Below are 12,899 nucleotides of genomic sequence, written 5' to 3' on the forward strand. Positions count from 1 at the left end.
GCTCAGGGGAGAGACCTGTGCTGTGTACCAGCACACAAGTAATTATGGCCACAAATTCTTACTCAGAAAGAATATGTAAAGTGAAAGCAGGTTGGGGATGGAATCCCCTGGTAATACCAACATTTAAGGGATGGCAAAGGATGAGGCATATGTAAATGAGACTGACAAAGATTTACTAGAAAAGAAGAAAGAAAATTAGACCATTTTGGCCAGGCACAGTGGCTCACGCCTGTAGTCCCAGCACTTTGGGAGGCCAAGGTGGGTGGATCACGAGGTCAAGAGATCAAGACCATCCTGGCCAACGTGGTGAAACCCAGTCTCTAAAAATGCAAAAAGTAGCTGGGGGTGCTGGCGCGTGCCTGTAGTCCCAGCTACTCAGGAGGTTGAGGCAGGAGAATCGCTTGAACCTGGGAGACTGAGGTTGCAGTGAGCTGAGATCATGCCAGTGTACTCCAGACAGAGCAAGATTCAAAAGAAAGAAAGAAAGAGAGAAAGAGAGAAAGAGAAGAGAGAGAGAGAGAGAGAGAGAGAGAGAGAGAGAGAGAGAGAGGGAGGGAGGGAGGGAGGGAGGGAGGAAATTAGAGCATTTTAAAGGAAATTAAAGAATTTGAAGAATTAAGATGTTAATGGTGTTGAGTGCCTGCAGCTTTTACAGGCTGGGGACATAAGCAGCCAGTGACTCTACCAGTGTCAGGTATTACTTTATAGCAATACAAATTGAACTAATACAAAAAAAATAGAACTGAGGAGTTGGGCATTGCTATAAAGCAATTGCTGAAATGTGGAAGTGGCTTTGGAACCTGGTAATGGGCAGGGGTGGGAAGAGTTTGGAGGGCTCAGAAGAAGACTAGAAGATGAGGGAAAGTTTGGAACTTCTTAGAGACTTGTTAAGTGATTATGACCAAAAAGGTGACAGAACTATGAACAGTGAAGGCCAGGCTGATGAGGTAATAAGAATGAACATGAGAAATAGAATCAGTGGAGAAAGACAACAGGAGTGGTGCCATGGACAGCCAGATAACATAAAGTTCTGTGGAAGAAATGATGAATGGGTCAAATGCATCTGCTTCTGGTGAGAGCCTCAGGAATCTTCCAATCATGGCAGAAGGTGAAGGAGGAACAGGCATGCCACATGCAAGAGAAAGAGCAAGAGAGAGAGGGGAGGAGGTTCCAGGCTCTTTAAACAACTAGCTATTGTGTGAACTAATTGCTGCAGGGAGGACACCAAATCATTCATGAGGGATCCAACCCCATGACCCAAACACCTCCCATTAGGTCCCATCTCCAACACTAGGGTCACATTTCATTTGGAGGGGACATACATTCAAACAATATCATCCCTGAACTAGCAAATTAATGTTAGAAATGAGAGATTTCTTGAGGAATACCTACTAATTTCACATTTGACTAAACTTTGAAGATTCTTTCTGGAGGTTAAGGGAATACAGAAAGAGGTACCATCACCTCCTCCCCTTTTGGATCTTACAGAATTGCAGGCACACTCGATCATCAGAGGTGGAGATTCATAACAAAGAAGTTAAAACTCTACTTTTCTGTAGTGGTGGCAATGTACTGTAAGAGATTAAATTGCATTCCGTTATTACACTGTTCTCTTGGTTACCCTCCACTGTTTCCATTATTTGAGAAGAACTTTTTATAACTCTGATTATGCTGTTATATTTTCAGGAGATAAATTCCTTACATGATCTAGTAAGCGTATCATCTCCCTTTTGTGCTGGTCTAACATCATGCCTTATATCTTAGTTCTTGCAGCAGCTGTATCCTACTTCAGACCATTTTGCATGAGTTTCTAAAAACAGTGTTCTATGGTTTCAACCCAAGGCCCTCCACCATACTTGAGATAGATCTTTAGGTGCTTGGGGTCAGCATGTCACACCAGCCACTGGGAGGTTACAAGCAAGGAGTAACCTCCCTTCCTAGAGCTCCCTTCCCAAAGGTCAGGCTGAGTGATTGATGGAAACCAGACAGAGAGTGTGAGTGAAGGAGCGTGAAAACCGGAATGCACAATAGAGATGTGAGATCTAAAATGGTTCTACACCCTCTGCCCACTCAGAAGTGACTTGTAGAAACTGGAGAAACCTAAGAAAAGCACAGTAGACTCATAGCCTGCTGAGCTAGACAGCATATGACACTAAAGTTTAGCCCTGTGAGTGAGTAGGAGGGGAACCAAAGCCCCCAGAGGAAAGAAGTGTGCTCCAGCTTCAGGCAGCAAGCTCAAGGTTTCAGTGTGCACTGCTGCCAACAGGAGTATAGACTGTGGCTATGATGCAGCAAGCCCACCAGCCAAGAAGGAAAATAACAGTTGGTCAGGTCTGTGGCTGGTGTCCGTGAAGTCTCAAGTATTAAATTATGAAAGTTACATGCATTCTCAGGAAGGCTTTAACATAAATATAAATATTTCACGGAAAATTGGAAGAAGTATTCTATTCAAGATGTCCAAAGTTGGTTAAATAGTAATGAAAATATAATAATGGCCAGGCACGGTTGCTCACGCCTAATCTCAGCGCTTTGGGAGGCCAAGGTGAGTGGATCACTTGAGCCCAGGAGTTTGAAACCAGCCTGACCAACATGGGGAAACCCTCATCTCTACAAAAAATACAAAATTTAGCCCAGCATAGTGGCACACACCTGTAGTCCCAGCTATCCACGAGGCTAAGGTGGGAGGATCACCTGAGCCTGGGATGTCAAGGCTGCCTTGAACCATGATCATGCCACTGCACTCCAGCCTGGGTGACAGAGCAAGGCCCTGTCTCAAAAAAAATTGTGTATATATAATTTTATATATATATATGTGTGTGTGTGTGTGTGTATGTATATACGTAAGGTATTCAAATATTCCTGTGCTTTTTTTTCTAGCTTAAAATTTAAAGTTCTCTATTTCGTGTTTTAATGTCAAACTTAGTTATTTTACAGAGATAGTTGTTGGATTTTGTTTGTTTGTTTTGAGACAGAGTCTTGCTCTGTGTCACCCAGGCTGCAGTAGGGTGGTACAATCATAGCTCAGGACAGACTCAAACTCCTGGGCTTAAGTGATCCTTCTGCCCCACCCTTCTCAGTGGCTAAGATTACAAGTGTGCACCACCATGATGAGCTATTTTTAAAAATTTTTCTATAGAAACAGGGTCTTGTTATGTTGCCCAGGCTGGTCTTCGAGTCGGTTACTGAAGCTTGTGCATTTGTCACGTATTTCTCGTGTCATGGTTTTCATCTCTTTCATTTCGTTTATGACCTTCTCTGCATTAATTACTCTAGCCATCAATTCTTCCAATTTTTTTTCAAGATTTTTAGTTTCTTTGCGCTGGGTACGTAATTCCTCCTTTAGCTCTGAGAAGTTTGATGGACTGAAGCCTTCTTTTCTCATCTCGTCAAAGTCATTCTCCGTCCAGCTTTGATCCGTTGCTGGCGATGAGCTGCGCTCCTTTGCCGGGGGAGATGTGCTCTTATTTTTTGAATTTCCAGCTTTTCTGCCCTGCTTTTTCCCCATCTTTGTGGTTTTATCTGCCTCTGGTCTTTGATGATGGTGACGTACTGATGGGGTTTTGGTGTAGGTGTCCTTCCTGTTTGATAGTTTTCCTTCTAACAGTCAGGACCCTCAGCTGTAGGTCTGTTGGAGATTGCTTGAGGTCCACTCCAGACCCTGTTTGCCTGGGTATCAGCAGCAGAGGCTGCAGAAGATAGAATATTGCTGAACAGCGAGTGTACCTGTCTGATTCTTGCTTTGGAAACTTCCTCTCAGGGGGGTACTCCACCCTGTGAGGTGTGGGGTGTCAGACTGCCCCTAGTGGGAGATGTCTCCCAGTTAGGCTACTCAGGGGTCAGGGACCCACTTGAGCAGGCAGTCTGTCCCTTCTCAGCTCTCAACCTCCGTGTTGGGAGATCCACTGCTCTCTTCAAAGCTGTCAGACAGAGTCGTTTGCGTCTGCAGAGGTTTCTGCTACTTTTGTTATTGTTTACTGTGCCCTGTCCCCAGAGGTGGAGTCTACAGAGACAGGCAGGTTTCCTTGAGCTGCTGTGAGCTCCACCCAGTTCGAGCTTCCCAGCGGCTTTGTTTACCTACTTAAGCCTCAGCAATGGCGGGCGCCCCTCCCCCAGCCTCACTGCTGCCTTGCTGGTAGATCACAGACTGCTGTGCTAGCAATGAGGGAGGCTCCGTGGGCGTGGGACCCTCCCAGCCAGGTGTGGGATATAATCTCCTGGTGTGCCCGTTTCCTTAAAGCGTAGTATTGGGGTGGGAGTTACCCGATTTTCCAGGTGTTGTGTGTCTCAGTTCCCCTGGCTAGGAAAAGGGATTCCCTTCCCCCTTGCGCTTCCCAGGTGAGGAGATGCCTCGCCCTGCTTCAGCTCTCGCTGGTCGGGCTGCAGCAGCTGACCAGCACTGATTGTCCAGCACTCCCTAGTGAGATGAACCCAGTACCTCAGTTGAAAATGCAGAAATCACCAGTCTTCTGTGTCGCTCGTGCTGGGAGTTGGAGACTGGAGCTGTTCCTATTCGGCCATCTTGCTCCGCCCCCCCCCCAAAAAAATTTAAATATTAGCCCAGGCTGGTCTTAAACTCCTGGCCTCAAGCAATCCTCCTGCCTCAGCCTCTCCAAAGTGCTGGGATTACAGATATGATGCATCTAGCCTAAAGAATAATTTTAGATGATAATTGAGTGCAAAATCACGTTCATAAGAAGGTGGCTGCACACTGTTCACAATAGCAAAGACATGGAATCAACCTAAATGCCCATCAATAGGTAAAGAAAATGTGGTACACATACGCCATGGAATACTACATGTGCAGCTATTACACATGCAGCTATTACACAAGTTTACCTATGTAACAAATCTGCATTTGCATCCCTGAACTTAAAAGTTAAAAAATAGAATCCCCGGGGCAAGATGGCCGAATAGGAGCAGCTCCAGTCTCCAGCTCCCAGCACAAGCGACACAGAAGACGGGTGATTTCTGCATTTTCAACTGAGGTATGGGGTTCATCTCACTGGGGAGTGCCAGCCAATCAGTGCTGGTCAGCTGCTGCAGCCTGACCAGGGAAAGTTGAAGCAGGGCGAGGCATCACCTCACTTGGGAAGCGCAAAGGGGAAGGGAATCCCTTTTCCTAGCCAAGGGAAACTGAGACACACAACACCTGGAAAATCGGGTAACTCCCACCCTAATACTGTACGTTACCAAGGGTCTTAGCAACCGGCACACCAGGAGATTATATCCCACACCTGGCCGGGAGGGTCCCATGCCCATGGAGCCTCCCTCATTGCTAGCACAGCAGTCAGAGATCTAACTGCAAGGCAGCAGCAAGGCTGGGTGAGGGGTGCCCACCATTGCTGAGGCTTAAGTAGGTAAACAAAGCCACCAGGTAGCTCAAACTGGGTCCTGGGTGGAGCCCACAGCAGCTCAAGGAGGCCTGCCTGTCTCTGTAGACTCCACCTCTGGGGACAGGGCATTGCTAAACAAAAAGCAGCAGAAACCTCTGCAGATGTAAATGACCCTGTCTGACAGCTTTGAAGAGAGCAGTGGATCTCCCAACACAGAGGTTGAGATCTGAGAACGGACAGACTGCCTGCTCAAGTGGGTCCCTGACTCCTGAGTAGCCTAACTGGGAGACATCCCCCACTAGGTGCAGACCAACACCCCACACCTCACATGGCAGGGTACACCCCTGAGATGAAGCTTCCAGAGCAAGAATCAGACAGGAACACTCACTGTTCAGCAATATTCTATCTTCTGCAGCCTCCGCTGCTGATACCCAGACAAACAGGGTCTGGGGTGGACCTCAAGCAATCTCCAACAGACCTACAGCTGAGGGTCCTGACTGTTAGAAGGAAAACTAACAAACAGAAAGGACACCCACACCAAAACCCCATCAGTACGTCACCATCATCAAAAACCAAAGGCAGATAAAACCACAAAGATGGGGAAAAAGCAGGGCAGAAAAGCTGGAAATTCAAAAAATAAGAGCACATCTCCCCCTCCAAAGGAACGCAGCTCATTGCCAGCAATGGATCAAAGCTGGACGGAGAATGACTTTGACGAGTTGATAGACGAAGGCTTCAGTCCATCAAACTTCTCAGAGCTAAAGGAGGAACTATGTACCCAGCGCAAAGAAACTAAAAATCTTGAAAAATGAATGGAAGAATGGGTAACTAGAATAATCAATGCAGAAAAGGCCATAAACGAACTGACAGAGATAAAAACCATGACACGAGAAATACGTGACAGATGCACAAGCTTCAGTAACCGACTTGATCAACTGGAAGAAAGAGTATCAGCGATTGAAGATCAAATGAATGAAATGAAGCAAGAAGAGAAGTCTAGAGAAAAAAGAGGAAAAAGAAATGAACAAAGCCTTCAAGAAGTATGGGATTATGTGAAAAGACCAAATCTACGTCTGATTGAGGTGCCTGAAAGTGAGGGGAAAATTGAACCAAGTTGAAAAACACTCTTCAGGATATCATCCAGGAGAACTTCCCCAACCTAGAAAGGCAGGCCAACATCCAAATTCAGGAAATACAGAGAACGCCACAAAGATACTCCTCCAGAAGAGCAACTCCAAGACACATAATTGTCAGATTCACCAAAGTTGAAATGAAGGAAAAAATGTTAAGGGCAGCCAGAGAGAAAGATCGGGTTACCCACAAAGGGAAGCCCATCAGACTAACAGCAGATCTCTTGGCAGAAACTCTACAAGCCAGAAGAGAGCAGGGGCCAGTATTCAACATTCTTAAAGAAAAGAATTTCAACCCAGAATTTCATATCCAGCCAAACTGAGTTTCCTAAGTGAAGGAGAAATAAAATCCTTTGCAGACAAGCAAATGCTTAGAGATTTTGTCACCACCAGGCCTGCCCTACAAGAGATCCTGAAGGAAGCACTAAACATGGAAAGGAACAAGCGGTACCAGCCATTGCAAGAACATGCCAAAATATAAAGACCATTGATGCTAGGAAGAAACTGCATCAACTAACGAGCAAAATAACAAGCTAATATCACAATAACAGGATCAAGCTCACACATAACAATATTAACCTTAAATGTAAATGGACTAAATGGTCCAATTAAAAGACACAGACTGGCAAATTGGATAAAGAGTCAAGACCCATCAGTTTGCTATATTCAGGAGACCCATCTCACATTCAGAGACACACACAGGCTCAAAATAAAGGGATGGAGGAAGATCTACCAAGCAAACAGAGAACAAAAAAAAAGCAGGGGTTGCATCCTAGTCTCTGATAAAACAGACTTTAAACCATCAAAGATCAAAAGAGACAAAGAAGGCCATTACATATTGGTAAAGGGATCAATTCAACAGGAAGAGCTAATTATCCTAAATATATATGCACCCAACACAGGAGCGCCCAGATTCATAAAGCAAGTCCTTAGAGACTTACAAAGAGACTTAGACTCCCATACAATAATAATAGGAGACTTCAACACCCCACTGTCAACATTAGACAGATCCACAAGACAGAAAGTTAACAAGGATATCCAGGACTTCAACTCAGCTCTGCACCAAGCAGACCTAATAGACATCTAATTAAACTAAAGAGCTTCTGCACAGCAAAAGAAATTACCATCAGAGTGAACAGGCAACCTACAGAATGGGAGAAAATTTTTGCAATCTACTCATCTGACAAAGGGCTAATATCCAGAACCTACAAAGAACTCAAACAAATTTACAAGAAAAAAACAACCCCATCAAAAAGTGGGCAAAGGATATGAACAGACATTTCTCGAAAGACATTCATACAGCCAACAGACACATGAAAAAATGCTTGTCATCACTGGCCATCAGAGAAATGCAAATCAAAACCACAATGAGATACCATCTCACACCAGTTAGAATGGCAATCATTAAAAAGTCAGGAAACAAAAGGTACTGGAGAGGATGTGGAGAAATAGGAACACTTTTACACTGTTGGTGGGATTGTAAACTAGTTCAACCATTGTGGAAAACAGTATGGCGATTCCTCAAGGATCTAGAACTATAAATACCATATGACCCAGCCATCCCATTACTGGGGATATACCCAAAGGATTATAAATCATGCTGCTATAAAGATACATGCACAAGTATGTTTATTGCTGCACTATTCACAATAGCAAAGACTTGGAATCAACCCAAATGTCCATCAGTGACAGACTGGATTAAGAAAATGTGGCACCCCTTCCGCCAGGGCCGCCACTGGAGAGCAGCAGCCATGGCTCTACGCTATCCTATGGCCGTGGGCCTCAACAAGGGCCACAAGGTGACCAAGAACGTGAGCAAGCCCAGGCACAGCCGCCGCCACGGGCGTCTGACGAAACACACCAAGTTCGTGTGGGACATGATTCGGGAGGTGTGTGGCTTTGCCCCGTACCAGCGGCGCGCCATGGAGTTACTGAAGGTCTCCAAGGACAAACGGGCCCTCAAGTTTATCAAGAAAAGGGTGGGGATGCACATCCGCGCCAAGAGGAAGCGGGAGGAGCTGAGCAACGTATTGGCCGCTACGAGGAAAGCTGCTGCCAAGAAAGACTGAGCCACTCCCCCGGCTTCTCCCTGAAATAAAGAACAGCTTGACAGAAAAAAAAAAAAAAAAAAAAAAGGAAGAAAATGTGGCACATATACACCATGGAATACTATGCAGCCATAAAAAAGGATGAGTTTGTGTCCTTTGTAGGGACATGGATGCAGCTGGAAACCATCATTCTCAGCAAACTATCACAAGAAGAGAAAACCAAACACCACATGTTCTCACTCAGAGGTGGGAATTGAACAATGAGATCACTTGGACACAGAAAGGGGAACATCACACACCGGGGCCTATTATGGGGAGGGAGGAGGGGATAGGGATGGCTTTGGGAGTTATGCCTGATGTAAATGACGAGTTGATGGGTGCTGCACACCAACATGGCACAAGTATACATACGTAACAAACCTGCACGTTGTGCACATGTATCCTAGAACTTAAAGTATAATAATAAAAAAAAATAAAAATAAATAAATAAAAAGTTAAAAAATAAAAAGAAGGTGACTGCTATGCTTGCTATATAACATACTCTAATTATGGGTGTCTTGAAAAACAAGTGATTATTGAAATGCTATTTTTTTATTATTATACTCTAATTTCTGGGATGCATGTGCAGAACATGCAGGTTTGTTACATAGGTATACACCTGCCATGGCATGGTGGTTTACTGCACCCATCAACCTGTCACCTACATTTGATATTTCTCCTGATGCTATCCCTCCCCTAGCCCCCAACCCGTGACAAGCCCTACTGTGGGATGTTCCCCTCCCTGTGACCATGTGTTCTCACTGTTCAACTCCCACTTATGAGTGAGAACACAAGGTGTTGACTTTCTGTTCCTGTGTTAGTTTGCTGAGAATTATGGTTTCTAGCTTCATCCATGTCCCTGCAAAGGACATGAACTCATCCTTTTTTATGGCTGCATAGTATTCCATGGTGCACATGTGCCACATTTTCTTTATCCAGTCTTATCATTGATGGGCATTTGGGTTGGTTCCAAGTCTTTGCTATTGTGAACAGTGCTACAATAAACATAACATGTGCATGTGTCTTTATAGCAGAATGATTTGTAATCCTTTGGGTATATACCCAGTAATGGGATTGCTGGGTCAAATGGTGTTTCTGGTTCTAGATCCTTGAGGAATGGCCACACTGGCTTCCACAATGGTTGAACTAATTTACACTCCCACCAACAGTGTAAAAGTGTTCCTATTTCTCCACAGCCTCTCCAGCATCTGTTGTTTCCTGACTTTTTAATGATCGCCATTCTAACTGGCATGAGATAGTATCTCACTGTGGTTTTGATTTGCATGAAATGCCATTTTTTAAACTACACTAGTTGTTGACAGCACTGTTAAGGATGGCTTAAATAAGCAACAACAGTTTCTCAATTTGAGGTGACACAAACTCCCCCCCTTGAAAAGCAGAAGCATTCTTTCTAAATTTTCTCTCAACTTTCTGGAGTTTCTAAATTTTCGCCCACACTCTGCTCTACCATCATACCAATCTCACAAAGATGGAGTCATGAGGGCCTCAGAAATCAGACTGTTTTGTGCTCCTAATTTTCTTCTCCAAATACAAAGAAGGAAATGCTGGATATAATTCTTAATTACTCAATTTTTATTGCTACCCATTTACTCATTTGATGTACTTATTGAAGGTCTGCTGTATACCACGCACTGTTCTACTTACTGGGGATAGGGCAGCGAACAAAGCAGACAAAGTCTTTCTTCTGATGCTTCTTAGATTTTAGGGTAGCAGATCCTAGAAGGAAAAAATAATAATAAGGCAGGGTAAGGGGATAGAGAGTAAAAGATCAGGGAGTGATGTTCATAGGGGCACAGGAGCCCCTGTCTGATAGGTGACACTGAGTAGATCTCAAGAAAGAGATAGCCATATGGCTATCTGGGGAAGGGCCCTCCTCTAGTGCAAAAGCTTTGGAGTGTTCAAGAACTTTGAGGTGGTTAGCGTGACAGGTGTGGAATAGGCCAGGGGAAAGTGATGGGAGATGACATTAAAAAGGTAGCCAAGAACCATCATATAGGGTCTTGGGAGCCCTGGGAAGAACTTTGTATTTTATTCAAAGAACTATGGGAGACAATTGGCAAGCAGAGGAATAACATGATCTGACTTATGTGTTTAAAGCATCACTTTAGTAGCCTGTGAAAAATACATTATAGGTGACAAAGATAGAGGCAAGGAGACTAGTTAGGTGGCTGCTGCAATAGCGCAGGTGAGAGATGGTAGTGGCAAAGGTGGTGAAGGCAATGAGAAGTTATCGGGTTCTAGGCATTTTTTTCCAAGGCAAAGTCAATAGAACTTTCTAATGGATGGATATGGGGATAAGAAAGGGGAGTCATGGATAATTATAATTTTCTGTCCTAAAAACCTGAGTGATTGGAGCTGCGGTTTACTGAGTTGAAGAAGACAGATAGAGGAGGAGGTAGAGGGTAGGCAAACAGGAGTTTGATTTGGCACATGTGAAGTTTTAGATGCCTGTTAAATGTCCAAATGGAAATTCTGAGTAGGTAGCTTGAATACAAGACTTGAATTCAAGAAAAAGGTTACAGTTGGAAATAAAATTTGGTATTTCAAACCAAGAGACTGAATGAGATCACCTAAGGAATCAGGATAGATTAAAAAATGAGTAAGTCTAAGGACTGAACCCAGAGACATTTTCCATTGCTACAAAGGAATACCCAAGATGGGGTAATTCATAAAGAAAAGAGGTTTATTTGGCTCATGATTCTGCAAGCTGTACAAGAATGGCACCTACATCTGCTCAGCTTCTGGTGAGGGCTTCAGGAAGTTTACAATCATGGCAGAAAATGAAGCGGGGGCAGGCATGTCACATGGTGAGAGACGGAGAAAAAGAGAGAGGCGGGAAGGAACCAGGTCTCACATGAACTAATAGGGCAAAAGCTCACTTATTACCATGGGGAGGGCAACAAGCCATTCATGAGGGATCCACCCTCATGACCCAAACACCTCCCACTAGGCCCCATCTCCAACACTGGGGATCACATTTCAATGTGAGATTTGGAGGGAACAAATATCCAAGCCATAACACTTGGGAAGGAGAGAACCAAGAGAGAGTAGAGTCTCATGGGCCAAAATGTCTCAAGAAAGAGGGAATGATTAACTACCAAATGCTTTTAATTAAATTTTATTTTACAAAGGCAGTTACTTTCTAATTCAACATAGGCTTTACTTTCATTTTCAGTTCTTCTCTAGATGTTTTTTTGGTGGGATACCCCCAGGACTTTTCACTGATCTCATTCCACCCAGTTCAGGTCTCTTTCCATTTCATAATAGTTTCTCTCCATATCTTCCCAGAAATCTTGTCATTTTCAGGAATAAGGAAAGCTGAGACATGAAACAAGAGTAAAATTGTTTGAATGAGAATGAAAGATCTGCTCCAAAATCACTTCTAGGTCAATTTATACAGGATATCTCATCTCCATCCTCATTCTGTTTGCCAAGATTTTCAGGATTCATAATCATGGCACTTTAAAACTACTATTTCTGCCATTGCCACATTTGTACTAGTATGGTGCACAAATGGGTGATACCTCGTAATGGAGGTATTACTGGGTTTGAGGTCATCATAATACTTTAGTTGATATCTTGGCTGTGATAATAAAATGCTGTGTAATTTTGGGGAAAATACCTCTCTGGTTCTTAATAAAATAAGGTCAATATTAGTAAACAAGTTGTCAACCTGTGACCCAAGTTAGAAAAATGTCTTGTTTGCAATTATGGTCAGACATTATGCTCAGTCTCTTATTAGTTCTCATTGTTTGCAGATTCCTTTGGATTTTCTATGTCCACAGTGATATGGTCTGAAAATAACAATTATTTGTCTCTCTTTCTAATATAGTTACATCTTCTTTATTTTTCTTGTCTCGTTGCTTTGGCCAAGATACCAGTTAATTAATAAATTCTACCAGTGACTAGAGAAATCCTTATCTTATTCCTGACTTTGATACTATTTCTTCTAAAGGTTTAGCATTAAGTATGATGTTTGCTAAAGTTTACTAAAAATTTTTGAAATTATGAATCCATATTTAATTTTATCAAAGTTTTTACTATGTCTTCTGAGATGATCATATGTTGTTTTACATTTAATCAATGTGATGGACTATGCTGATAAATTTTGGAAATATTGGCCCATTCTCACATTCATGGGATGAATGCTATTTAGTCATGGTGTGTTTTTATATGCCAATGGCTTTGATTTGCTAAAGTGTCACTTAGGATCTTTGCAACTATGTTCATGAGTGATGCTGGTGTGTAATTTTCTTTTCCTGTATTTGCAGGATTTGGGTATCAAGGCTTCTTTTAGACACATATGCCCTCACTTTTCATGTGCTGTG

At 43.3% G+C, this 12,899-nt stretch overlaps 1 protein-coding gene and 1 long non-coding RNA gene across 2 annotated transcripts in view; one reads left to right on the forward strand and one right to left on the reverse strand.

The window, feature by feature from the left end:
* Window positions 1–8,181: 8,181 nt before the first annotated feature.
* LOC126936937 (60S ribosomal protein L36-like) lies at window positions 8,182–8,598 on the forward strand. The gene has a single exon (XM_050759934.1). The coding sequence runs from the start codon at window positions 8,215–8,217 to the stop codon at window positions 8,530–8,532; it is 318 nt and encodes a 105-aa protein (XP_050615891.1). The 5' UTR covers window positions 8,182–8,214; the 3' UTR covers window positions 8,533–8,598.
* Window positions 8,599–11,707: 3,109 nt separating this feature from the next.
* Window positions 11,708–12,899, reverse strand: part of LOC126936984 (uncharacterized) — a 49,716-nt gene continuing 48,524 nt past the window's right edge. The window contains exon 4 of the long non-coding RNA XR_007719619.1: window positions 11,708–11,889. This is a non-coding gene — a long non-coding RNA (uncharacterized LOC126936984). The remainder of the gene's footprint in view (window positions 11,890–12,899) is intronic.

The sequence above is a fragment of the Macaca thibetana genome, chromosome 1 (assembly GCF_024542745.1).
Source record: "Macaca thibetana thibetana isolate TM-01 chromosome 1, ASM2454274v1, whole genome shotgun sequence".
NCBI lineage: Eukaryota > Metazoa > Chordata > Mammalia > Primates > Cercopithecidae > Macaca > Macaca thibetana.